Source organism: Coccinella septempunctata, chromosome 4, assembly GCF_907165205.1.
Source record: "Coccinella septempunctata chromosome 4, icCocSept1.1, whole genome shotgun sequence".
In the NCBI taxonomy this organism is placed as follows: domain Eukaryota; kingdom Metazoa; phylum Arthropoda; class Insecta; order Coleoptera; family Coccinellidae; genus Coccinella; species Coccinella septempunctata.
This window is the reverse complement of record NC_058192.1, coordinates 12,120,006-12,145,407: the sequence shown is the minus strand read 5'-3', so window position 1 is coordinate 12,145,407 and position 25,402 is coordinate 12,120,006. Positions and strand designations below refer to the sequence as shown.

Sequence of the window (25,402 nt, the reverse complement as noted above, 5' to 3'; positions counted from 1 at the left end):
ACTCTGGATTCCCCAACCCCAGTAGGGAATACTCCTTCTGACAAAAATGATATATTTTTTATTAAATATCTTTGAAACGTCACATTTTGAAATAACCATTTCAACCGTTTCCCAAAAAAAAAATATTTTATGTACTTAAAAATGAAAAATAAAAATGGTTATTTAAAATTTAAAGCCTTTCGTTGCTATTGCACAAGTTGGCAACATCGACCGAAATATGCATTGATAATAAAGGACAACAAATACACTATCTTGATGAGATAGACAAAGATGGCTGTCTATGAAGTCTGTGACGAACAAGGAAGGTCGTAAAATTTTATGGGATTTTTATGGCAGGATGCTGTTGAGGCTCGCCATTAAGAACGCGCCTTATCAACAGCTGTTATTGTATAAACAAATCATTGTTATTTTCTAGAAGGCGCTGTTGCCAAAAAATAGTAAACTAGAAACGAAGCGATTTAAATTTTGAAACCTCATATTTGAAGAATTATTTCGAATAGTTTCCGTGGTGCATTTGTAAAATTCATGAATGAAACTCATAATCATTCAGTTTGAACTTGCATATGCTGTGATAACCCAATTTGAGGAGAATTCCCCATTATTCTCAGTATTACAAGCGGATGTTAGATCGCAAAAGTTAACAGGATGGCTTTAGCATTCATTTATCCAAGCCAAAGAAAAAACCCCGAGAATTGGTCCCACGACAAGCGATTCAGTCGGAACACCCCAATAAAAAGGGTGTTGCTGCCACTCTAAACTCGCAATTAAATCTGCGACTTGTCTCCAATTTAAATAAATCCCCTTTGTCTTCATTTCATTAAGTTTACGACCCAATCAACAGGAATGTGGTCTTTTATAACCTAAATAAGCTCACAACACACTTCTTGATTCCGTAAAATGAAAAAAATCAAATTAACGTTAAGGGTAACTCTGGGAGCAGTTACCAAGGCGCTATAAAAACCCAGCTCCCGTTCGGCGTACTTAACGTGACGGAACTAATATTTGTTTCGTTACTAATTAACTTGGAAAGTCTTTAAATTTTTTAATTTACCGGCATTATAAATTTGACTTAATGTATCCTGCGAGATGGTGCTTCGTTCCGTAGTGTTCTGTTGGCTTCTTTTTTGTTGCACATCGTCAATTTGCAGATATGGAATATGATCAACGACTAAAACATACCATAATTATTTATTTTTCATATACAGCCTGGTTCTATAGTCTAGACGACGTCAGGTATAGGGTTTGGAAGTTTAATAAATTAATATTGATCAGAAGCGGGCAAAAACTCTCATTTGACAGAAGCCTACTTGTTGTGAAGTGTGAAACTATTGTTCCACTTGCAGCAGCGATTGGCGATAATTTTATGTTTATTGACTATAATGCTCGACCACACCAGGTCAGAATTGGCAACGACCACATGGAAATGCGGGCATTGACTGAATGGCACGCTGCTTTTCCAGGCCACAATTGTATTGAACACGTCTAATCTACAATATCACCGCAAATACACCGCTTACCCGACCCACCGCAGACATTACAATAGCTAGTCAATACTTTGATATTCGGCAAAACATTACTCAAACTTTTATTGATAACCTCATTGACACAATGACGAATAGAGTAACCTTTATTCTATTTATAACATTTTTATTTTGTTCATTTCTCTAGTATATTGTCGCTTTGAAGCAGTCTTGCCTACTGTTTCCATTTCAGATAGGTTAACCGTGAAAATGTTTGGTTTTGAGAACGACGGATTGATTCCGGAGAAGAATTCCGACATTCTATGTTTTATCAGTGGTCGGTCCTCCGGACATAGAGATGGCAAAGTAGCATTGGCAGCTCGGTATCTTCCACCCGTCACCGGCAGCGTTCCTAATGACAGGGCGAGCTAATTGACACAGAATGGGAGCTCTAATCATCGAACCGCATACTCACTTGCCCTGGCTTCAATTACTGTTTTGTCTCACGAACTCAATTTCTATGCAAGCGCTCGTTCTCCCGCCCACAAACTTGCTACAGGTTGCTTTGCCGCATGTTCATTTAGTGTGTAGGTGGATGAGACTTCTCATTCTCGACTTGCTCTTTGGACACGTACGCCAGGCGTTGAGGAATGGCAAATGGGTTTGTTCCTTTAATTTTTGCGGCAACAATGGATAACGAGCATGATTTTATTATATCAAGGGGAGTGTTCGTAAATCATCATGATACTGCATGGTGTTAGACAACATTCAGGAAAGTTATCCCTAGGATATGTCAGTTTTTCTGCGTTGGGGCCTCAGCATGTAATAAGACCATACGGGGTTTCGAATCTATTGGTTCACGCCAATTACTGAAAATAACTTAATTTTCTATACTCTTTCATTTTTAAACATGATTAAGAAACCATAGACATAGTGACATAGAGTCTCTATGTCTATGTAACAAATAGACGGCACTATATAAAAAAAGAAATGTCACTTCATGATAATGATATTCTGTGCAATTTGATTTCCATTCATGACATTCTTCTTCTTCAGCATAATTCTCGAATATTTTTGATGCGGTGTGGAAAATTCAAAAGGCCCGTCTTCTGGCTTATTCCTCCATTACCGTTTCCTGTTGCTCTAATTACGCTCAGATACTTCTCTGTAGGCTCGCTTCTAATCAACTTAGCGTGATGTCAAAATTTCCAATTTTCCTAAGTCGCTATAATTTCGTGGCTCCACCGACCACTTTGAATGCACAATTGTCTGAGTGAATATACACTTTTATTGCGTCTATTTGAGTAAGTTCGCGGAGACACGCAACTCCGAACATATGGTATGACATTCGTTCGTACCTGTCATTTTCTCAACGACCAATGGGACCTGGATGGAACAGGAAGCCAATTCACTTTAATTCTTTTAAAAGTAACAGGCTTGCCCCTTGTTATACTCTTCGGATTGGGGGACATGAACGAGCTTGCTTATCCCTCTAGAGAGGTACAATTAGCCTGTATATATTTACGAGATCAATAAAGGGTTAATTACTTCAGAGGATATTGAAATGGGCGATCGGCAATGGGACTTCTAATTAATTATTTCACTCAGCTTTATGAAAGGTACAGGCTGTGCATGCGATGGAAATGGGGCTATCTCCAAAAAACAATTTCACTAATTGATTTGAAAAGACGTTACTAAACGTTCGTCGAATATTAGATGAGTCAAGTAGCTTATGAACTAATTCTATATTGTTCGAAATATTCACATTCTCTGCTACATTATAAAAATTTAGTCTGGGTTCCATGCAAGGGCGGATCCAGGATTTTTTTCTGGGGGGGGGGGGGGCACAACGGGCAGACGAGCAAAAAATCAACAGTAAATGTAAGAAATGAACTTCACTTTTATTTTAAAGCGTTCAAGTATGTATTGAAAGATCCGTCCGTCGGGGGGGGCACGTTCAGGAAGTGCTATTTAGAATTCAGGTCCGCTCATTCAAATAGTCATACCCTGATATTCTAAAATCCACAATACATCAGACGGTAGCGAACATATTCAATGTAAGAGAATTTATTTAATGTTCCATCTGAATCTAAACGAAGAGGATGACAAAGAATTTCCTTCTATTGGGAGACCCAAAAAAGTGGTGGCATTTGAGAATTTTATGTTTGAGTGAATTAATGCGAAAAGTTTACTACAGGATTTTCGATGGATGTCATCGTAGAATAAGTTCCCGAAAATTGATTTTTCTATTTTTCATTTGACTTGTCCTATACATTGTAAATGTCTCAAGGTACCAATAAATACCTAATCATTATTATTATTGAATCAATGTATTAAGATGAACGGCCACAAATGCGCGCCAGTTGTCCTGTTATTTGTTTATTCATGTGAAATTTCTGTTCAAAGGTGAAGTTCATCTTGACTTGAAACTTCCTTTAATTCCTTTTACTTATATTGATGCAAGATGATTCTTGTTGAAGAATTTAACATTCTTGTTAAATCTGTTAATTCCCTCGTCAGATACCCATTCCCAACCACTTCATCATATACATTTCATCTTCGGGTTAATATTCTTGAAATCTACAACTGATGTAAAGTATTCAAACTTTAGCCAAAGAAGATAACGAACATTAACTCTCCTGAAGCTAGTGCATATTATGATATTATACTGATCTCTTGTATTTTCCATGCAAATAACTGGATTTGGTATGCCTTCAATCAGTTTTTATAAACTTCAATTATGTTCGTCACATATTTTCCGAAGAGATTCGACATTGTGATGAAATACGTAATAACAGAAACTTTTACGTAGAACGGGCAACATAGCGTTGATTGAAAACTCAAAAATGTTTTGACAAGCGTCATAACCCCACATTTTCGTACTATACAGAGTGAAATGTGTCAAATTACCATGGCCAACCGAGTGCTAAAATAAAAGTGAATGGAGTATACATACATATACTCCTACTTTTTCTAGAATGGGCAGAGCCCAGGCAGGCTGACCACTCGTGACTAAGTTCATGATGATGGTTTATCATTTCCTTCTTATCAGGAATTTAAAACTTTGTGTCTCTAGAAAACATCGTTCAGTAGTTTCCAAATTATTCTCGCAATAAAGAATACTTACAGAAGTATAATCAAAGGGTAACAAAAATTTTACTTTTTGGTCAAAGGAGGCGAACAATACTGTGAAATGAAAATATTCTAAATTTTAAAATTTAAAATTCACAAACTAATGGCAACAACAAATTATATTCAGTCCTGACTTAACGATAAAGCTGATTCTTTCCTGATTTAGCGTCATTCCGTTAATTGTATTGATATCGACTTGACCACCTGCTTAGAGCAATTCCTACTTTTGGGGTAGCCTGTGGTGGCCATCAGTCCTATCTCTTAGGGGACATGCACATAATTGATATATAATTTTAAAGTCCCTGGTGTTTTGGACAATAACAGTTATTATCCAAATGCTTGTGTTTGCATGCTGCTGCCCTTTTATTATTCGATTCTACCGTTATTATTAGCTCAATTTCACTAAAAACCTAAACACATTTATATGATTACGAACTTGCTAGGTTGTCGTGTTCAATAATATCTATAGAATAGAGGTTGGGGAAGAATCATTCGTCTGACGGTAGACGATAAAATGGAAAATGTGGTTTAATCTGTAAATGGATAAGAATCGTAAAGGATAATGCAGTTGTGATTGCTGTTTGTGAATTGAAAAGCTGTCTTGGATCCGATTCAACTTCAAACCGACTACACATATGGGATTCTGGTGCGAAGTTTTTTGTTTGAAATGGAAAAAATTAAACTTTCGACATGGGCAATGCCACTTACAAAACTGACTGCGTTCCTCAAGTATTTTCCTGATAGCAGTGATAGCAGTTTCTGCCGTTTTGAAGTCATATCCGGTTCTACTTCAGGCCGTAGGAAGAGAATCCACTCTTTAACTGAAATAAAGCTGTAATTTAGTTCTTGATTTTAATGATTTTTGGACCTAATCGTTTTTTATTTCCAACAATCTGAAGTACAAAAACCTCACCTCCGGAAAAATTTGAGAAGATCGCGATCATCATAGATTAACGAGGATATATGATAATTAATCATTACCTCTGAGAGGTACCCCTTTGTTACCTAAAAGAATCAGTTTAATAATAAGCTCTTCTTTTTCAGATCCTGTAAAATGTATAAACTGGTGTGCAAACCTACGATCTTGGAGCAATATATCGTAATAAGATACTACTCAGTCACTAAAGAAGTGTACCTCTAGTTGGACAAAATGAATTAGAACAAATTTCGCATCAATATATCTTCAAAGTAATGTAATAAGGTGCCTTACCATTAAAAATTGGAAAAAATATTGTTGCGCATTTGGCTGATACGAGGATATATTGAAAAATTCTTAGCCTACTATAGAACCAAACAAAATTTCAATGTCGAAATATTTTATTACTCAACATATTCTCCTTTTAACTGGATACATTCATTACAACCTGCAACGGCTCTAGACCTTTGAAAAAAAAAGTTTCTTCTTGCTCTGCAAACCAGACCTCCACAGCTTTTATTACTTCCTCGTTGGAAGAAAATTTACTACCTTTCAAACTTTTTTAGTTCAGGAAAGAGATGATAGTCGGATTCGGATGAAGCCAAATCTGGTGAATGAGGGGGTATCTAGTAATTCAAACACTAAATCAAGAATTTTTTGCATGGCAACATGTTTCGTGTGCAGGGTGTGGCCCTGCAAAATGAAAACACCTTGGGATAGCTTTCCACGTCTTTTCTCTTTGATTTTTCCCGTAGAGTAGTCAGGAATGTCGAATAGTAATCTCCGATTATTGTTCTACTATTATCCAAAAATCAATGATGATTACTCCATGGCAATCCCAAAAAAATGAAGCAAGAACTTTTCCAGCAGATTTTTGACCACTAAACTTAGGGCTTGGAGAACCAGAGGGTCGCCATTTCATCGATTATTGCTTTGTTTCTGGATCGTAGAAATGTAACCAAGTCTCATCCATAGTAACAATTCGGTTTAAGAAGTCTACATCGTATTCAAATCGAGCACAGATCGAACGCAATGCTTCTATCTTTGCCCTCTTTTGGTCAACATTCAAACATTTGAGGATGCATTTTGCAGCAATTTTTCTCATGTCCAAATTGAATGATGAACGCGTTCGTATGAAATATTCAGTGCTTCAGATATGCGTTTTAGCCCAATTAGACGGTCTGATAAAATCATGTCATGAACTGCATCGATATTTTCGGGGACTGACACAGAAACTGGCCTTCCCGATCAGTCCACATCTTCAATGGAAAATTTACCTCTTTTAAAGCTTGCAGTCCAGTTTTTCACGGTCGCATACGAAGGACATTGATCACCAAGGGTATTAAGAATATCTTCGTAAATCTGCTTACCTCTTAATCCTTTTAAATACAGGTACTTGATGATGGCTCGATACTCCAATTTTTCGATTTCCACAATTTCGTTGGACATCTCCATTCTTTCAATTTATTGCGTAACTCTGGTTTACTTTTTTGACCTCAAACTTCACACTGACACTTCTAATGAGTTATTGTTCGTTGCTATGGTAACGCAATTTTTTTTATGCATGGAACTGCTCTAGGCTAACTACATATCAATACATCCTCGTATTTTAAACCTGAAAATCGTTTGAAATTGAAATTTTTTTGATAATATCCCAAATAAGAGTGATTTATTTTTGACTAAATTTCCTACTTCTTGTTCTCTCCTATGTATAGGTGAAGACTGGATTTTGTTTTGATATCACTGGGCCTTGTTTTTCAATTAAGAATTTTTGTGGAACGTGTCCATAAAATTTCAGTTCCAAATTGATTTTCGACAGTTTTTCATCCTATTTCAGTGAAATTCTCAACGCGAGGAAATCAGTGATTCAATTTTTATACTGATAATACTGATACGTACAAAAATGATACTGAAAAACAATTGAAATTTGAATTTGGCTTAGTTTCGAATCTCCCTCGTGATATTTCTTGTTTTTTCCTAACATTTTCTGATGATGAACAAGTTTTCCATAAGGAAACTTTTTGAAACTCGCTGTATATTAATGAATCACAATGGAAATATTAGAATAAAACATGAAATTTAAACAAGATCATCGTGCATCTGTTGAACGCCGAATCTGGCTAAATGGCAACTGAAATTTTTTTAATTGGATTGGAAGAATCAACTGCTATTAAAATTTCAAAAACTATAGCCCCGTTATGTTCTGGTAAAATGTCGGCCGATATTTTTCGGTCGGTCGAAGCGTGTGCAACCACCATAAACGCAAAAGGCCCTCAGCAGTGGGTAGAAGACTTCCGATACCGTGCATGGCAATAAGCCGAACCTACACCAGTTCAAGCCGATATCGTGTCTTCGGTGCCAATCAATATCGCATTAAGATAACCGATTTCGCATAATTGAAAGCGCATGAATCGATCGGTACCGCCGGATTTGCATCAATGTATGAAAATTACCGCGTTTTCTTTGCGATAATCCGTTTCGCCAGGTATCCGACAAAAAGTTAATAGACCGTTTCTTGTCGATTGCATACGCAACACGAAAAAATCGCTAATAATGGTTGCAAATTGCCGCTTAAACCCGGGAGATGTGTTTTAGCGATAGATGCGAGCAAAGCTGCGGTTTTCTAATGATACGTGGGGGCCTGGCGATGTACTTACAGACAGAATTGCGGCAATTGCATCATTAGTGAATTAGACGAATCGGAAAAGGTGGAATTCTAAGCAGATACGAATTTATAGAGACCTGGCACGTTTATACCTGTTCTTCTCGGGTATATAAAACAAACATTTATTACCGATTCGTAATAACAACGAATTTGCGGTTCTGCATGGGATTTGTGTGAAAACGTCTGATTTGGGATGTTCCTATTTACTCGCAAATTTGACGCAAATATTAATCATGACTGGATATCGCCTTCCAGCAGGTTCCGTTTATTATATAAACGGATATGAAATCAACAAATTTTACGGTCTTAATCGAACTAGCAAACCACCATGCACTCAAAGTACAGGGTGGCAAAATTCGTTGTCTACTGAGGGGATCCCGAGAACTATGGCTGCTAAAAGAAAACGGATGACACATTTCCGAGCTCTTTTTCAAAGAAACAAAGAATGGTGAAAACCGTAGCGTCCTACGATCCTTCGTTTTTGAGTTATCAGCAAAAAATGAGATTTTGGTGATTTCGAAAAGTTTTCATAACTTTTTTGTGTTTGAAGTTTCACTAGTTACAGATCTGAAACTAGAACCTTCTACAGACACTTTTTTACGTAGAATCCACTGACGAGCTCAAAATATTTTTCATTTTGAATCATTTTGAATGCAAATTTTTCTTGAATTTGGGAAAAATCTTTTTACAGTAGATTCCACGTATAAAATACCTAAGAACGTTCAAGTTTCAGATCAATTCAAAGACACAAAAGTTATAAGAACTTTTCGAAATCGTCAGAATCTCAACTCAACTCAAAATCTAGGCATAGTAGGCCAATTCTGTTTTCAGATTTGGATTAATCAGGAAAAAAGAGCTTGTGTCATCTGTTTTCTTCAAGCTGCTATAGTTCTCGAGATCTCCTCAGTATAGACAACGAATTTTGCCCATCCTGTACAGGGTGGGCTAAATTTGATGGGATTGAATGGCAGCTCTGTAACTGTAACCGCAAGTGCTAGGGAAAAATGGATGGCACTTTTCCGACCGCGATGTTCAAAAGATGGATAACTGTCCAAATCGCATCCCTTTATCTTCTTTTGTTTTCAAGATATAAGTGATAACTCATTTTTCAGCTATTTGAACTAGTGCCTCTATTTCGTAAAGTTTCACTGATATTCTGATATCGAAAAACAAATGTAACATTCTAGAGTCACTTTTTCATATAGAATTCAATCAAAAATTTTTTTCAGTCTTCCACTTCATTGATATAATAGTTACTTCCATTTTTTCAAATATTAATAAAACCCTTTGTTTTTTTTACAGAGGTAGGTATTCCAGACCTATTTTTTTTCTGATTCAGAATATATATCTCATATTGTGTTCTAATTGTTATTCCAATAATTGTATTCTTAATTGTATTCATCTTCTTTATCACAAATTCCAAATCGAATTACATATTCAAAATTGTTTTTGAATCTTTGGCTTTGTAGCGAATGGCTAATATTAGTTAAACCTACTTCAAAAATGAGCATCCTTTTTGGTTAACATTTATTTTGTAATGTCTTATTCTTGAATACTCGTAAGCAGCGAGTGAGAGAGGTAAGAGATGAAAACAGCAGATTCAGTGGGAAATCGCCACCTCTGAGCAAACCGACGCATCTTGAGAGCACCGAAAAATGCTTACGTTGATTGAACTGTAATAGTTTGGACCAAACTGTTTGGTCTAAAAACTAAGAAATATGTAAGGGATTGCTCTAAAGAGTCTCTACTTATGTGTTGATTTGATTAAAATATTCATTTTTATAGTAAAACTTTCGTGAAACTTAGCAAGGCAAACATGCACTCTTTTATCCGATGATTTTTCGACTTTCTCAGAAAAATTGACGAATCGCTGATGCTGATGCTTCAAAAGCATCCAATACTTTTCGAGAATACCTACCATTTACATATGCTAGACCTTATTCATAGATGATTAGGTGAAGAAGCGAGGTTTCAAATTTCAAAATTCCAATATCTGTCACCATTTGAACAAATTACATGAATTCCTTTCAATCTCCATTTGAAATCTTGCCCCAAACAACCAGTAATTCCGTCCTACCCCAGATAATTGCCCTTTAACAACCTATCTCGATTACACAAACGTATCAACGATTAGAAAACGTGTAATTGATGTTTATAATGCGACGAAAAAAGTGAAACAGGATACCCACTGGAGACAATTTGTGTTATCAGCTTGTATCTTAATTTCTGCGCCATTATTGTAGCCAACAACGAAAGTTACAGTAAGCATAATTATGAAATGTCACCGTTTTCAGGGAGATGTTACGATATGGAAGTCAACTCGGCATTATTTCTCTTTTTGGTTGCGATTATGAGTATATCTGATTTATTAATGATATTTTAATTATAATGTGCTCGATATTCTGGCGCAACTTGCGGGTTGCCTTTACAGACCTATTTTTATAGTAGTTCAAGCGATTTTACTTCTAAAATTGTAGCCAAGGGCGGCTCGTCAGCGAAGGCAAGGGAGGCTAAGCTTCCTCGTACAGCTGAGTCCAAACGTCCTTTAGGGCTGTCCGGAAATGCTTCATTTCCAAGATTCCAATATACAGGCAACACAATACAAGACTGATGTTTTTTAAAGAGTTCGGCAGAAGAGGAGAATATATACCTTCTAGGGGACTCCTGTAAGCTGTAAGTCTTGTATAGGTACTAGCTGAATGCGGCCATTTTAAACAATCCTTATGATTTGAAAAGCTTTTTGATGTATCGATTGAAATTTATTCTGGGAGGATTCTGCATTTCTTCATAAACTTTTTAGGGTTTTCACTCCCAATCTCAGAGATTGGGAGTGAAAACCCTAAGAACTTTTTGATGTAATAAAATTAATTGATCGATAACTCTACTCGAGTATTTTTTTGTTCAAAACGGTTTCAAATTTTTCACTGAAAAGTGGTACATCCTAGAGAAAAAGCACAGACACATTTTATGTTCCAAATAGAATGAAAATTCTAGATATGAATTTAATTTCCGAAAAAGACACAGGCGTAGTATATTTTTTCAAAATCGGGGATCGAGGAAATACCAAAAAGTTATATTCCGATACCGGGAATCGAACCCGAGCCTCCTGGGTGAAAGCCAGGTATCCTAGCCACTAGACCATATCGGACTGTACCGGTAGAGAGCAATAATAGTAAATACAAAGGTAGAGTAACGCTACACCATAACGAATTTCATTTCAATAAATTGATTCATTTTATAATCTGCGAATACAGAATACTACACACACTTCATCCTGATTTCAATGAACTTAAGATTTCATTTGATCTAAGATTTGTTGACGATAAACTTTATTTATAAGAGAAGAAAAATTTGGATAAATTCAGATTTATGATAAGTAGAGACATCTCATAGCAAACCAAACAAACTAATCTTTACCAAGGCGACATCTATCAGATTCTTACCGAAGTGGTTGCTGGCACATCCACATTATTTATTAACAAATCAAACTTAACTATCAGGCCAGACATTTTTGTTATTAAAATAATAAAAATAATATTAACCTCCTTCTTTTTTCAAGATATTCTCCCAGGATTATGAAAAATTAATATTTTCCACATAAATGGCTCTCATTTCCAGCATTATCAGAAGTGAACTAGGTACTATCTTTCGATTTTGATTACATAATTTTTTAAATAACTTTCGTTATTCATATAAATCCAAAATGAATTACTATTGCTCGAAGATTTCAAAGAAAAGTAGGTGAGCATGAATATACACCATAAATAAATGAAGTCAGTGGCTAAAACAATTTATTCAAAGTCATAGGTACCTATGTCTATCCAAGACATAGGTATTTAGGTACACAAATATACTGGGTATAACAAAAATATGAGGTTCATACTCTTTTCACATATCTCATACTAAATTTTGAAGGAACACTATTGAATGAATAAAATACATTCACCCACTTGAATTTATTAATTATACATGAACTCATTAATTTGTTTTTCACTTAGGAGTACAATCGGCCTTAATTTTACTCACACTCGAAATTCTGATAGTTAAATACTTGCATGTCATAGGAAAATCAAAGGTACAAGGAAAGACTTTTCCTGCAGTAAAATCAACTAAAATAAAAGAATTGGACTAATGTCACAACAAGACTCCTCTCCCTGAGCATCAACTTATTCATTTATGATAACAGAAGGCAGAAATGAACAATGTGCAGAAAAAATAATGCACTAACTTTTAAAATATAATCAACTGATTAACTTTCCTCATTTCTATTTATACTGATATCAACTTAAATTAAAAACTCTGTTCCATGCAAAGTTCTACAAATAAATAAACATATTTTCCTAATAGAAGCAGAATTTAAAATTTAGTCTATCATGAAAAATTTGCTATAAAAAGGAACATAATTGCCATGTTGCTTTACCAATCTTCAATTGCAGATGAGGCTTTTCAAATGTTCATAAGCTGTATTCATGACACCCCAACTTATAAATGCTCTAGAACAATTTGTATGGATGCCTTTATATATACCTCTGATTGTTCCACCTCTCTCATGATATATTTGTCTCATCACCTTCCAGAAGTTTTCAAAATCACCACCTATTTTAGACTGCATAGCTATTTTGACAACATTCAAAGGATAGAATGCTGTAGATAATAATAAGCCTATAGATGCACCACACATAAATTCTGCTAAAGTCTTATTCAATTTGGATTCAAAAATTGGCATTTTTGCCTGAAATTCTTCTCGTATGATAAAGAAACCAATATTTGAAGGTCCATTTCTGAGTAAAATAGGTGTCAAACCTCGATAATATTCCTTGAATCCATATTGGGTACCTATTACTTTAAATGCATGATAGGTATTCCTGAAATGATTATGATAACCCGAGTCACTCAGCAATGTTTGTATTCTCTCGAATGGCATTAAAACTGCTTCTGAAGTACCAGATATTAATGCTGCAGTAGTTTTAGCGGCATACTTGTTCATTCCTCCTTCAATCAGAGGTTGTTTAACTTCTTCATATACTCCAAACATGATTGACATGGAAAATGTCTTTTGGCACAAAGGGGGCAACATTCCCCTGTATAAAAAGTACATTCCTTCACTTTTGAGTTCCAAAAACGCATTGTAAATGTTTATACCATGTAACATCTGTAAGCAAATTCGTTTAGAAAATACAGGCCAGTAAATAACATAGATCTAATTATCTTATTCAGTCTATGATAAATAATTATCAAATATTCATTGTACTCACTTGTCTGAAAATCATCTTATTGATAGGATATGTGCATCCCACATTGATAACTGCTGCTCCCCAACCACAAGCGAATTCACGCCAACCTCCATTCTGTATGGGCACATTATAAGGCGAATTAGATACCTCTAATCCATCAGATGAAGTACTCATTATTTTTTGTGTAGCTAAATTGATTGAGGTTATGCAATGTTTTCTTGGTAATTTATTGATGTTTGGGTTTTATAATGGAATTTGATTTGATTCGAAATTTGGCAGGAAATACTCAAGACGCCGTGAAGATTCATTTTTGTCAGAATATTTTTCAATTTTTCAGCATCTCAATCATGAAATACTATAAAAGGTAAAAATAAAAAGTCAGAATTCCATGAACTCGTAGACATAGAATACTATTGATAACCTTATTTTTCTTACGTAAGCATAGAATAACTGAACCATTTTACTCTTCCTCTTGGAGTAACACGTAGATAGAGGAGTAATAACACCATAGACCTAATAAAAGTAATAAAAGTATTATAAGGTCTATGACACAGATTACAGATTACATTCTCTCTAATCTGTGGTCTATGAATAACACCGATTCATTCGAAAAACTCTTTGCTCTCTGATATCAGAGATATCTCCAGAAACAAGTTTCCCTTTCTCTATGGATATCTCTGTCTGATATCTGTGACCTATTTTGAAATCATTTTTTTTTTCATTTTCTCGTTATTTCCTCAAATAGCCAACAATATAAAACTAAAAATCTGGAAAAATTAATAATTAAGTCTGTTCGCACCTTTTTTTTTTTTTCTTTTTCCTTTCTCTTTCTTTTCTTTTTGTTTTTCCCTTTTTTCGTCTTTTTGTAGATTCATTCCCGGCAACGGGATACAGCAATGAATGAATACAAATCATTAATTCTAGAAAAAGTGCCTCTCTGTGCGGAACTTGAACCCTTGTTTATAGGGGGTTATATAAACAAGGCTTGAACCCACTGCCTCATGTTAAACTGTTTAAACGTCTTGAAACTTGTTTAAATAAATAAATATTTATTCTTGTAATAATCTTTTTGCTAACAATAATTGGCAAAGTTATCCTGAGTCCTGAAATCAGAACTACTCGGGAGTCTCTGACTAGACTACCTAAAACAAATATTTGCCAGACAATTTTTTTTTTAACTCGGCTCCTGTTTACTTTAGCGCCCACCTCAGATTTTTGTCATCAATTTTTTCATCAATTTCAATCAATTCGAATGTTAGCCGCAAATGAACTAGATGAGTTTAAAATTTAAAATTTTTACTGATGCGAACCAGCAGAGAGCAGAACCTACCAAAGAAATAAATTTTCCGCTATTTTCCACCCCCTACAATAAATTAAGAACTAAGAAGAGGTGTAACTAATTAACTAAGAAGAGGTATTTATAAATCTTCTAACACACCATTCTTTTCACATTAAAGAAGGTTTTGTGCTTCTACTAAAAAATTAATGTGGCTGCTATCGCAGCCGCCAATTTCTCAGTAAAATTTCAAATTTCAATTAGCTTGTAGTTGTATAACGAATTCACAATGAATTTGTATGAATTCATTGTGAATATTCGTACATATGGGAGCCAAAGACATATTTGGTCTAGATGGTATCTACTACCTAATGTCTTTTTTTCTTAGTGTTTTCACTCATTTTCTGATTTGAATCTAACCTTACAAAGGGTCATGCTCCTGAGAGTTCAAACTTTTTAAAAGATAATAAAAGGTCCAGTTCAATTATACAATATTATATGAGAACCCATCGGAATTTCACAAATTATTTTTCTATTCGGAACATAGTGAGTATTTCACAAAATCAATTAGAATTATAATGTGCAATAAAATCTGAAATTTTTTCAGATGTCTCTCGTTGAGGTTTCCAGATGCAAATCCTTTGAAGGTACCCAAGTGGTGTTTTCCCACGAATCTAAAACTCTAGGATGTATCATGAAATTTGGTATATATTTGCCACCTCAACATGAAGAGAACAAATTACCAGTTATTTATTGGTTATCTGGACTTACCTGTAGTGAATCTAATTTCATTGAAAAAGCTGGTGCACAAAGGTAAAAATCATGACATGGCATAATTTCCTTCTCTATCATAGGAATTTTTAAGATATGCATCTGAACATGGAGTTGTCATTGTAAATCCAGATACTTCGCCAAGAGGATTGAATATTTCTGGTGATAAAGATTCATGGGATTTTGGTGAAGGGGCTGGCTTCTATGTGGATGCAACTCAAGAACCATGGAAAAAAAATTATAATATGTACAGCTATGTTACTAAGGAACTCAGGGATATTATCAACTCGAATTTTAATGTCCTGTATGACAAACAATCAATTATGGGACACAGGTAAATGTAGTAAATGGAAACAAATTGCGTATACTGAAAAGTAATGAGTTTCAGTATGGGTGGCCATGGTGCTCTTATTTGTGCACTGAAGAATCCAGGTCTTTACAAATCTGTTTCTGCTTTTTCCCCCATTTGTAACCCGAGTAAATGCCCATGGGGAATAAAGGCGTTTAGCGGTTATTTGGGACCACAAGAAACTTCAGGTTGGGCTGATTGGGATGCAACAGAACTTTCAAGGGAATATAAGGGGCCGATTCTTCCAATCCTTATTGAACAGGTGTGTAGTTTGTGAATTGTTTAAATAGAAGAAAATGTCATGGATTTCTATGAAGAATTTAAAGCAAAAAAATATTCAAATTAAATTGTGATTAACTACATAATGTGCCTGGCTGATCATTCTAGTTAAGGACATTTTCGAACACTCAACCATATTTTTATAACTTACTTTCCTGTACTAAGATTTCCCAGTAACATATTTTTCTCATTCAAGGGTTCATCTGACAAGTTTCTCAAGGATGGCCAGCTCCTACCCGAGAACTTGGTGAAAAATTGTGAAAATAAAAATATTTCCATAAGGTTCAACAACAGAGAAGGTTATGATCATAGTTATTTTTTCATTTCATCATTTATTGGGGAACATATTAAATATCATATGTCATATATTCAAAGCTGAAAAATTCTTAAGTTCAGAGAAAAACAAGATGTGTAAAAATGTGTTTATTTGTTTCAAAATGATTAGTTTTGTTTGTCTGAACATATATTAAAAACAATTTTCTATTTTAATTGTTCTTTTTTTCCCTTATAAAATAAATTATAATTTGGAGGATCATGCAGCATTCCCAAGAACTATTGGCAGATAACGATCACATCTGCCAGTAGCATGACTCCCCATTTGAGGTTGTAGTTCTTGGGTAAGCTGCATGAATCCATTACTAGAAGACACAAATTATTGGTCTGTGATAAAGTTGTGGGGCAAACTTGTTTAATTTTGAAAAATACAAATGTTAAAATTTGTCGAGTGAACTATAGGCATAATTTTTCTATTTTGATTCCTTAATTTGCAAATTTGATCAAGAAATTCCATTAATGTATTCATTAGGAAAATGGAAAAACATATTTTCAAAATAAATATATATTTTCCAATCAATAAAACAAATGTTATTTACAGTTGAATACTATATAACTCACATATCCATTAGTTCGAGGATTTATCACATTAAGTTTCATAATAATAGTAAAATCAATATACCAATGGTAATGGTAATTTGTAACCTTATATGCATAAGTCAATTAAAAAAGTTCAAGTTAAATTCAATATTTTTTTCTCTACCTTTTCAACTTCGTTCAACAATGAACTTGTTTCATTAATTACAAATCCGGTTTTACTTAAATCCAATAGTCTCTTTTCTAGGTCTTCCTTATTTAAATCGTATTTCAAGCATAATTGCATCAATGGCACATATAAGGGTAAGAGGTCACTATCACTAACACCTTCATAACGATGCAATGCTAGTTCTGCCCATTTTCTCCATTTAATACCTGCAGCTTCTACTGCACATCCTAAAAGTCTGCATAAAGACAAAAGCACAGCTGGTGATCTGTCAGTAAAAACCTAGAATAATCGATTCAAATATTTAAACAGCATTTTTATGAAATTAAAAAACTTACCTTATTTAGAAGCAAGAAAATAGATTCTAATACTGGAAATGCATTATTGAATTCTTTTTTTTCTAATAAATCTTTAGCTTTGGTCAGTTCAGGTTCTTGCAGAAATACTAGAAGTGATTTAGAATTTCTCAATTTTGTGTTAGAACTAACATGTTTCAACAGAGTTTCAAAACCAGTGCTTCTTGAGGAAATGAGAGAATTATCAAAATTACCCAGAAAAACCTTCTTAGGAAATTCTATTGACAACATCATTTCTGGATACTCTGTTTTCAACGAGTTGTATAAACTCAAAAAATGTGTATATCTCCTCTCAATCAATGAGGGGCTTAAATCATCAAACCCACTTATGTGTCTCACTTGTAAATTATATACAACATATTTTTTGTCCTCCTCGTGTATTCTAGCAGAAATAATCTCGAAAACGAGATTACTTCTGTCATTACCTGATAAAGGAAAAGTACTTTATTATCATATATTAATAAAACAGGATAGAATGATAAGCACTTACCTGATATTTGAGTCATGATTCCCAAAAATCTTCAACAATCTATTTATATAACGAAGAACTTATTGCAAATGCATATTACCAAAAAAAATTTAAAAACAATACAATTGTAGGACGATGTTTGAATATCAAATGAAAATTACATTTTACATTTACAAACAACGCGATGAATCATTCACTTCACTTTTCTCTATGTTTAGGTACATTATACATAGATATTTTCTATTTCTTATTATAATTTATTAATTTTTCAATGAGACCTTCATAAGATTTTATTTTCAATTTGAGTATAATGCTTTTTTCTATTTAATAACTGGTCAAAATTAAATTTTAAATACAGAAAAATTAAAAAACTTTCTATCAATCCATTTACTGGTGGAATTGCATCCTTGCAGTTGGCATGGATTATACAATGACGTAAATGACATTGTCTGAAGGAACATCTCGATCCATTGAGCTGTCAAATGTGAATGAAGAAAATCTGTTCACAAAACAAATACGAAATAAGTGATGAGTAGAAAAATTTGTTGATTGATTTCAATCTTTTCAAATGGAAACGTGAGTGTATACTCAAAATAAAATCCTTATAGATAAAATAAAGTTAACACGTATTTTATTGAAAACGTCACTAGGTGTTATAAATACTGTATAAAATATTAGAATATCATAAACAAAGATGCCTTTATTTGGAAAGTCACAAAAAAGTCCTGCTGATGTGGTGAAAGCGCTCAAAGAGGCAGTGAATTCGTTAGAAAAAGGAGATAAGAAGGCTGAGAAAGCACAGGAAGATGTAAGCAAAAATTTGGTCTTGATTAAGAACATGCTTTATGGAACATCGGATGCAGAGCCCCAAACAGATATTATAGTAGCGCAGCTTGCCCAAGAATTATACAACAGCAATCTCCTACTCCTGCTGATTCAAAATTTGAACAGAATTGATTTTGAGGGCAAGAAAGATGTGGCACAAGTTTTCAATAATATCTTAAGAAGGCAAATTGGGACCAGATCGCCAACTGTAGAATATATCTGTACGAAGCCTGAGATTTTATTCACACTCATGACAGGATATGAACATCAAGAAATAGCTTTGAATTGTGGCACCATGCTGAGGGAATGTGCTCGATATGAGGCTCTTGCAAAGATAATGTTGTATTCAGATGATTTTTACAATTTCTTCCGTTATGTTGAAGTCTCCACTTTTGATATAGCATCAGATGCATTTTCCACTTTCAAGGTATTTTGAAATGAGCTTACCCAAAGGATTTATGAGTAAATGTTATTATTTTAGGAATTGTTGACCCGACACAAGGTTGTGTGTGCAGATTTCTTAGAAACAAATTATGACAAAGTATTTGAACATTACCAGAGTCTCTTGAATTCTGAAAATTATGTCACCAGGAGACAAAGTTTGAAATTATTAGGGGAACTTCTTCTTGACCGACACAATTTTACTGTGAGTTTATTTAAGGTTGTGTAATGTTTTCTTAGAGTTGCATATTTTTCAGGTTATGACTAGGTATATTTCTAATCCAGATAATCTAAAACTAATGATGAATATGTTGAAAGAACGCTCCCGTAATATTCAGTTTGAAGCCTTCCATGTATTCAAAGTATGTATTCACTTATGATGCACTCTACATCATTCTAATATCCAATATTATAGCAGTGGAATTTCAGGATGAACTTTGTAAATTATGCCAATTCAAAATTTACGCTAATGTTAAAACAGAATATTTAGAATTTTTTTTTATTGCATTCATAATTTTCCTTCATATAAATATTTTCTAACAAAGTTCTTGTTGTGTTCCTCTAGGTATTTGTGGCCAATCCAAACAAACCAAAGCCAATCCTTGATATTCTATTAAGGAATCAAGAAAGACTAGTAGATTTTTTGATGAAGTTCCATACTGATAGAGCAGAAGATGAACAGTTCAATGACGAGAAAGCCTACCTTATCCGTCAGATCCAAGAACTTAGGCCAGCCACTGGACATTAAATTAAAGAGTTGATAATTAGACCTATCAGCCTTTTATGAATTTTGAATCGGCGTATCACTGCTGTCCTTTTAGTTGAATTGAGTGAAATTATTGTCGGCCCCTAATTTTTCAATTTGTGAGATGCACACTTTAAGCTTGCGATCTCATCAAAAGATTCTTGAAGTGTTTATGTGCATTTGGTGCTATCTTCAATGATGGGTTATATCTTGTATTATATCGATTATTTTAAACATGGTTTTTATTCAACATATTTCTATATATAATAGCTCCAGATGAAAAAGTCTTTGAATTTTAGTGTACTATGCAGCTAATCTAGATGAATTACTAGGTATTTTTGAAAAAAAAAAGAACATTCTTTTATGTAATGTTACAATATTTAATATTTAATTTTATACCGTAAAGTATCATTATCTTTCCTTTCAGTAAAAATTATTGTCTTCTTCAGTACCTTTTACTCTTTAAACAATAGGGGCCCTCTTGAGTTATTCTCTACAATAGGCAGATGTTAACACTTTTATCATTGCTAGTAGTAATTCTTTATATCCATTCTATCATGTTCCATTTTTTCAATAAATTATTTTCAGTTTTTGGTTTTTTCTTTTTCTAGAATTCAATCATTTTCAGCCCTGCTAAAGTGTTTAAATTTTTGAATCCATGTCAATTAGTGGCTGCAAGAATTCAGAAAGTTATTGATGTTGATTTATATTTGATGACAGCAGTGATTGTACAATTAGTTGAATCATTTAGATAAGCAGGACAAAGTTCCTAATAATTTGAGAAGCTAATTGCCTAAACAGCTATTTTATGATAAAAGACCTGATAATTTGTAGGGTTCAATTTAGTATATTTAATTATTGATAATTTGAGTTTATTTACCTAAATATTTAACTTCTTTTTGAGTAGATATCATTGATTGATATAAGACCTCACCTCGTTCTTTCTAGCTTTTCTTTCACCCATGTTCCAAATATATCCTGTATTGAAAAATATTTAAAATTTGTATTTAATGTTCTGAGAAAAGATGAATAAAATCTATCTATTGAGAGTTCGTTTTTTCACTGAATATGGTCAATGGGGACATTTATTGGAACTGGTAAGACAGCTCAGTTACTTCTTATGATCCAACAGTGCAATTTCAAATCCTCCCATCCAGGTGTTACAAACTGACCCCATAAACACTCATTTTTGGTCATTGTTTGTTGTTTATTCAGTTGAAAGTATGAAAACATATTTGATTTTATTCACCAAAAATATAGGAGTCTGTGCATCGATGTTTTTAACACAATAAGGGCTGGTTCATTCATCCTCATGAATTGTTCATAAAGTTTTGTTTGTTAAACTTAAGGACCACCTTTGGATTTGGGTATATTCATAACCATTCATCGTTTTGGTAGTTACTCAAGAGATACTGGGCAAATTATGTTTCTGAACAATCAGGGCCAGTTTTTTTAATTATAGTTAAAGTGTTCAATAACCTTAACGATAGGTGAATAAACCAGCACTAAGAATAACATTAAATTTAAATGTGTATCTGACTAACATTCTTACATAATTAAAACACAAAGTAATGCAAATTATGTCCATCTATTTCGAACAGTAATTGAAAAGACAAAATGTGTTACCGAAAGGTCAACATTTAATCAGGTATTACATATATTATTCATTATTATAAGGAATGAGAATGAATATTTGAACTCGCAATAGATGAAATTAACTAAAAACATACTTTTTTGAAATACAATGTGAAAATATAATGGTTGTAGCCAGTTTCATTAAACGAGGAGCTCCACAGTTGTCAGGAACATGTTTTTTTGAGGAAAAAAAGAAGATTTTCTGCTGTAACATACTATTCGACACAATTTGTCGAAATCATATACAAATGAAAATAACTCAAATTATAAAAAAAACCCTTTGATATAAAGAAAGTGATTTTAAAGAACATGTTTCTAGCCATTACATTTCCTTCAAGAAATTCAAGGTTATCAGTGTGATTATTCTTTTTTTATAACTCAATTTTCATATTTGAAAGTTTGCACCATATTTTTATGAAGTGAAACTCGAATGAAGAGTGAAATGATAATTTTCAGAGGTGGTTAAATGCTTCTATTTAGAATTGAAATAATGAGTTTGTTCAGTATAAACACATAAATACTTCAGTACCTACAACATACAGTATAAAAAATTAAATCCAAGAAAAAAATTACTCGATAAATATACAGTTTGAATTCTTAGTATTTAAGTTTGCACAGCATAACTCCAGTAGAATTTTTCGGGGTTATCACCATAACTCACTGACAAAATTACATTTTTTCATCATGCACTGCCATAAAAAATGTATTATTACCTCATTTTATTAAAAGTTCTCCAGTAATGATCTCAACTACCATTTTGCTACGAAGGTAGGGCATATCATCTTGTTTAAACGTAAATTTGGCGTCGCGGGAATAAAACTCTGCAAATGTGCAAGAAAACATTCCACAGTCACTGCCATTCATTTGTTGGGGAATATCTCTCACACATTCTGCAGTGAACTCACTAGTGTCATATGCAGTTTTCTTTTTGTCCATGTGTTCACTTTCAAGGTACTTCCTTAGGGCATTTAAGCATTTTTGATTGCTGCTGCCCATACTGTCATAATATTTGATTGACTTGTTCCTGTTAAAAATTAACATATGTTGAATGGTTTAATATGCTTTCGTTGTTGAAATTCCATCGCTTTGTTAAATTATGTACCTACCTGAAATCAATGATGGACATACACCAATGGACGCCCAAATGAATTGGTATACATATGATATCCATAGAAAAGAGGTCTACTCTTCGTGTCCATCTTCTTAGAGACTCTGGCCCATCCTTAAGCAATTTTGGATAGAAAAATGTGTTGAAGCAATATGATTTTGGGTAGTTTCCATTTCCTGTATTGCTTCTATCCATGATGAGATTCATGTAGAAATTTATCACCTAGAAAGAATTTGTCTTTCAATCCATTCCTTTTATCTACCTTCCAAATTTTACACTGAAAATTTTGCTTACCTCATCATTTAACCAGTTCAAGCCAGCTAAAGTAAGTATATCCTTTCTGGTAATGTTCAAGTTGAATTTTCTCACCAGGACTTCATTAGGATTTCCTTTAAATGCTTTGTCTACCAGTGCATACTGTTGTGGAGTAAGTTGGGGTAATTCTGGTTCTTCTACCTCGATAGGCAAAATAGCTTCTTTTATTTGAAGACATCTATCTACTTGTCTTGTAAGATTTCCTATTCTTATATCCCTATTTATTTCATTCAACTTCTTGGATGACTCTTCAAGATGTTTTATATCTCTGGTTCTATCCTCAATCTGTTTCCTATGACTTTCGACCCTGAAATTTTACAGAGATGTTGGCAAATACAATCTCACTTTTGGAGAAATACCTATCATAAAAGTATGCTAACACAATACCCATTTAGTTGATTTTCGTATTATAATTAAACAGGAAAATAAATTTAGGAGAATAGGTTATTGTCAGTTTTGAAATGTTTCAAAATGAATGTTTTCACTATCATAGAAATGTTTTTTTGCTGAACAGAAAAGCACTATACAAAAAATATGAGGAAACTATTTCTTGTATTACCGCAGATCAAGAAATATCGCTCAATTCTTTGGTTTTCTAACAACATCTACAATAGTGCACCTAGACTAGTCTTTCACATCAGAATTCTCTGAATTTCCAATTTTTCAACAAATCTTTCCGATAAATATTTTAACTGCATAATGCAGTGGGATTATTTAAGGAAAATCTTGGTACTCACAGATCTGCCAACCATTTTTGATTGGAAACATAGGATGTATCAACAATTTTTTGGAAGGAGTTGATAGGTTCTACCTTGATATCAGGCTCTGGAGTAGGAGGCCTAGGTAAAATTTCCAAATCAGACTCTGAATCAGGAATTTCCACTGGCTCATCATCAAAACTACTCAGAACTTTTTTTATTTTATCCCTCACAGATAACTTCCCAGATGAACTACTTCCGTTCTGGTCTTCATGTGTGAGGTCAATGAGAGGTCCTACCCCAGAATTATTTCGGGAATTCTGCCGTGATAACGATAAAATCTTCTTCCCTCTACTGCTGAAATCATACTTAGACAAGCGGCTATTTGGAGTGAAATACTGAGAACTGTCATTGTAACTATTTTCTGCAGATAAATGAGACTCCAAGAGATTTTGAAATTCTTTTTTATCATCCAATCTGGTTGTATATGAAGATACTTGTGTAAGCCTATTGCCATTATTATTACCATTCATCAATGACTTTGAAATATTTCTACAACTATTTCGTCTTTCTGGTAGAACACTATGAAATAAGGAAAGAGGTTTTACAAATCTGCAACTATTTTTCTGGAAATCTCTCTTTTTATCAGATGATTTGTATTCACCAACAAATTTGATTTCATCGTCTTCTCTCAAACCTGCATCTGCAGGAGTTGAAGTATATTTTTTTCTGAATCTCTGTTCATTTCTGGGATAATCATCATCAAGTATAATAATTTCTTTCGGTATTGCATTCCTTGGAGATTTTAGATTTCTAATTGGTCTTCTGATAACATCAGGGGAAATTAAAATATCTGGGGAAAATCAGAAAAATTTACAATGTATTCTATATTAATTGTGTTGAAATACTCACCATCCATTTCTCTACGAATGGGACTTTGAATTCTCCTGAATTTGGGACTGCTAAATAAGTCTAGATCATCAAAATCATCTGTAATCCTACAACAAATTCGACAACATGAATTATCATAGTACACATGATTCTCTTCAGGAATTATAAATGAAAAAAATGATCAAGGCATCAAGATGTAATGACAAAATTATGGAACCACTCTCACCTCCTCTTCTTCAAAGGTTCTGGAAAGTTGAAACTAAACAAACTTTTGATGTAATTTAAAAAATCCATTATACAGAATATCGAATTCCTGTATAGTTCATAGATATCCTGTAAGAAAAAACACCTAGTATCGTAATGTTTTTCCAAGTTTCGCATTCACACCTTCAGTTGATATGTCTCTATAATGGAAATTTATCATTTCAAAAGATGTGAGAAGCAAGTTTTGTAACTTTTTAGGTAAGGCAGTTCCTACTGAAATGTGTGCTTGTTTCAACAATTAGATCACTTATAACACAATACTGGCTTATTCTGTTAATTTCACAAATTACTTCGTACTTGCTTATTCTGTAATTTTCTTTACACTAAACATTTTTTTTCTGTGAAATACATAGACAAATATAAAAATTTCATAGAGAATATTTCTTTTTTTTTCTTTTCAACCCTCAGTGATATATGCATTTCAATTTTAGATTAGCGGTGTGAAGTTGGCTGACAATTTCTAGCTGACAGAATCCCGAAGATACCCGAAGCGGCGACGGCCGCCAGTGGCGTACCCCTACTATTATTTTCGCCGAA

General features: G+C 33.7%; 5 protein-coding genes and 1 non-coding gene across 9 annotated transcripts; 2 read left to right on the top strand and 4 right to left on the bottom strand.

Moving 5' to 3' along the window:
• Positions 1-11,249: 11,249 nt before the first annotated feature.
• Trnae-uuc lies at positions 11,250-11,321 on the bottom strand. Its single transcript has one exon. It is a non-coding gene; the product is annotated as a tRNA-Glu (tRNA).
• Positions 11,322-11,947: 626 nt separating this feature from the next.
• On the bottom strand, positions 11,948-13,814 carry LOC123311175 (mitochondrial nicotinamide adenine dinucleotide transporter SLC25A51-like). Its single transcript, XM_044894983.1, has 2 exons — positions 13,429-13,814; positions 11,948-13,325 (listed from the first exon to the last, which is right to left on the bottom strand). Exons 1-2 carry the CDS (start codon positions 13,579-13,581, stop codon positions 12,600-12,602), a joined length of 879 nt encoding a protein of 292 aa, XP_044750918.1. The 5' UTR covers positions 13,582-13,814; the 3' UTR covers positions 11,948-12,599.
• An 876-nt stretch (positions 13,815-14,690) lies between these two features.
• Positions 14,691-16,567, top strand: LOC123311174 (S-formylglutathione hydrolase). 3 transcript variants are annotated; one of them, XM_044894980.1, is made up of 6 exons: positions 14,691-14,821; positions 15,072-15,229; positions 15,291-15,496; positions 15,549-15,788; positions 15,843-16,065; positions 16,279-16,567. In XM_044894980.1, the coding sequence occupies exons 2-6, from the start codon at positions 15,182-15,184 to the stop codon at positions 16,459-16,461; spliced, it is 900 nt and encodes a 299-aa protein (XP_044750915.1). In that variant the 5' UTR covers positions 14,691-14,821; positions 15,072-15,181; the 3' UTR covers positions 16,462-16,567. The 3 variants fall into 3 exon arrangements, with proteins under 3 accessions (XP_044750915.1, XP_044750916.1, XP_044750917.1); XM_044894981.1 differs by lacking the exon at positions 14,691-14,821 and having other exon boundaries at positions 15,039-15,229; XM_044894982.1 differs by lacking the exon at positions 14,691-14,821 and having other exon boundaries at positions 15,084-15,229; positions 15,270-15,496.
• Positions 16,568-16,904: 337 nt separating this feature from the next.
• On the bottom strand, positions 16,905-18,163 carry LOC123311176 (sorting nexin-20). Its single transcript, XM_044894985.1, has 3 exons — positions 17,965-18,163; positions 17,457-17,899; positions 16,905-17,400 (listed from the first exon to the last, which is right to left on the bottom strand). Exons 1-3 carry the CDS (start codon positions 17,978-17,980, stop codon positions 17,089-17,091), a joined length of 771 nt encoding a protein of 256 aa, XP_044750920.1. The 5' UTR covers positions 17,981-18,163; the 3' UTR covers positions 16,905-17,088.
• A 210-nt stretch (positions 18,164-18,373) lies between these two features.
• On the top strand, positions 18,374-20,544 carry LOC123310928 (protein Mo25). The gene is made up of 5 exons (XM_044894641.1): positions 18,374-18,519; positions 18,594-19,195; positions 19,250-19,414; positions 19,467-19,571; positions 19,775-20,544. Exons 2-5 carry the CDS (start codon positions 18,638-18,640, stop codon positions 19,955-19,957), a joined length of 1,011 nt encoding a protein of 336 aa, XP_044750576.1. The 5' UTR covers positions 18,374-18,519; positions 18,594-18,637; the 3' UTR covers positions 19,958-20,544.
• A 979-nt stretch (positions 20,545-21,523) lies between these two features.
• On the bottom strand, positions 21,524-25,177 carry LOC123310927 (sentrin-specific protease-like). 2 transcript variants are annotated; one of them, XM_044894640.1, is made up of 7 exons: positions 24,989-25,177; positions 24,828-24,934; positions 24,623-24,708; positions 23,750-24,563; positions 22,992-23,319; positions 22,696-22,919; positions 21,524-22,613 (listed from the first exon to the last, which is right to left on the bottom strand). In XM_044894640.1, the coding sequence occupies exons 2-7, from the start codon at positions 24,893-24,895 to the stop codon at positions 22,304-22,306; spliced, it is 1,830 nt and encodes a 609-aa protein (XP_044750575.1). In that variant the 5' UTR covers positions 24,896-24,934; positions 24,989-25,177; the 3' UTR covers positions 21,524-22,303. The 2 variants fall into 2 exon arrangements, with proteins under 2 accessions (XP_044750575.1, XP_044750574.1); XM_044894639.1 differs by having other exon boundaries at positions 24,828-25,177.
• Positions 25,178-25,402: the final 225 nt, after the last annotated feature.

Bases quoted from the DNA above. Each gene is read 5' to 3' on its own strand.
- LOC123311175 (XM_044894983.1), bottom strand. From the start codon at position 13,581: ATGAGTACTTCATCTGATGGATTAGAGGTATCTAATTCGCCTTATAAT. The intron at 13,326-13,428 runs GTGAGTACAATG...ATTTGCTTACAG, and splicing joins ATAAGATGATTTTCAGACAA to ATGTTACATGGTATAAACAT.
- LOC123311174 (XM_044894980.1), top strand. From the start codon at position 15,182: ATGAGAACCCATCGGAATTTCACAAATTATTTTTCTATTCGGAACATA. The intron at 15,230-15,290 runs GTGAGTATTTCA...AAATTTTTTCAG, and splicing joins ATTTTTCTATTCGGAACATA to ATGTCTCTCGTTGAGGTTTC. The intron at 15,789-15,842 runs GTAAATGTAGTA...AATGAGTTTCAG, and splicing joins CAATCAATTATGGGACACAG to TATGGGTGGCCATGGTGCTC.
- LOC123311176 (XM_044894985.1), bottom strand. The intron at 17,401-17,456 runs GTAAGTTTTTTA...CGATTATTCTAG, and splicing joins TTTTCTTGCTTCTAAATAAG to GTTTTTACTGACAGATCACC.
- LOC123310928 (XM_044894641.1), top strand. From the start codon at position 18,638: ATGCCTTTATTTGGAAAGTCACAAAAAAGTCCTGCTGATGTGGTGAAA. The intron at 19,196-19,249 runs GTATTTTGAAAT...TTATTATTTTAG, and splicing joins ATGCATTTTCCACTTTCAAG to GAATTGTTGACCCGACACAA. The intron at 19,572-19,774 runs GTATGTATTCAC...GTGTTCCTCTAG, and splicing joins AAGCCTTCCATGTATTCAAA to GTATTTGTGGCCAATCCAAA.
- LOC123310927 (XM_044894639.1), bottom strand. From the start codon at position 24,982: ATGCGAAACTTGGAAAAACATTACGATACTAGGTGTTTTTTCTTACAG. The intron at 23,320-23,749 runs GTGAGTACCAAG...GTAAAATTTCAG, and splicing joins CAAAAATGGTTGGCAGATCT to GGTCGAAAGTCATAGGAAAC. The intron at 22,614-22,695 runs GTAGGTACATAA...AATTTTTAACAG, and splicing joins ATGTCCATCATTGATTTCAG to GAACAAGTCAATCAAATATT.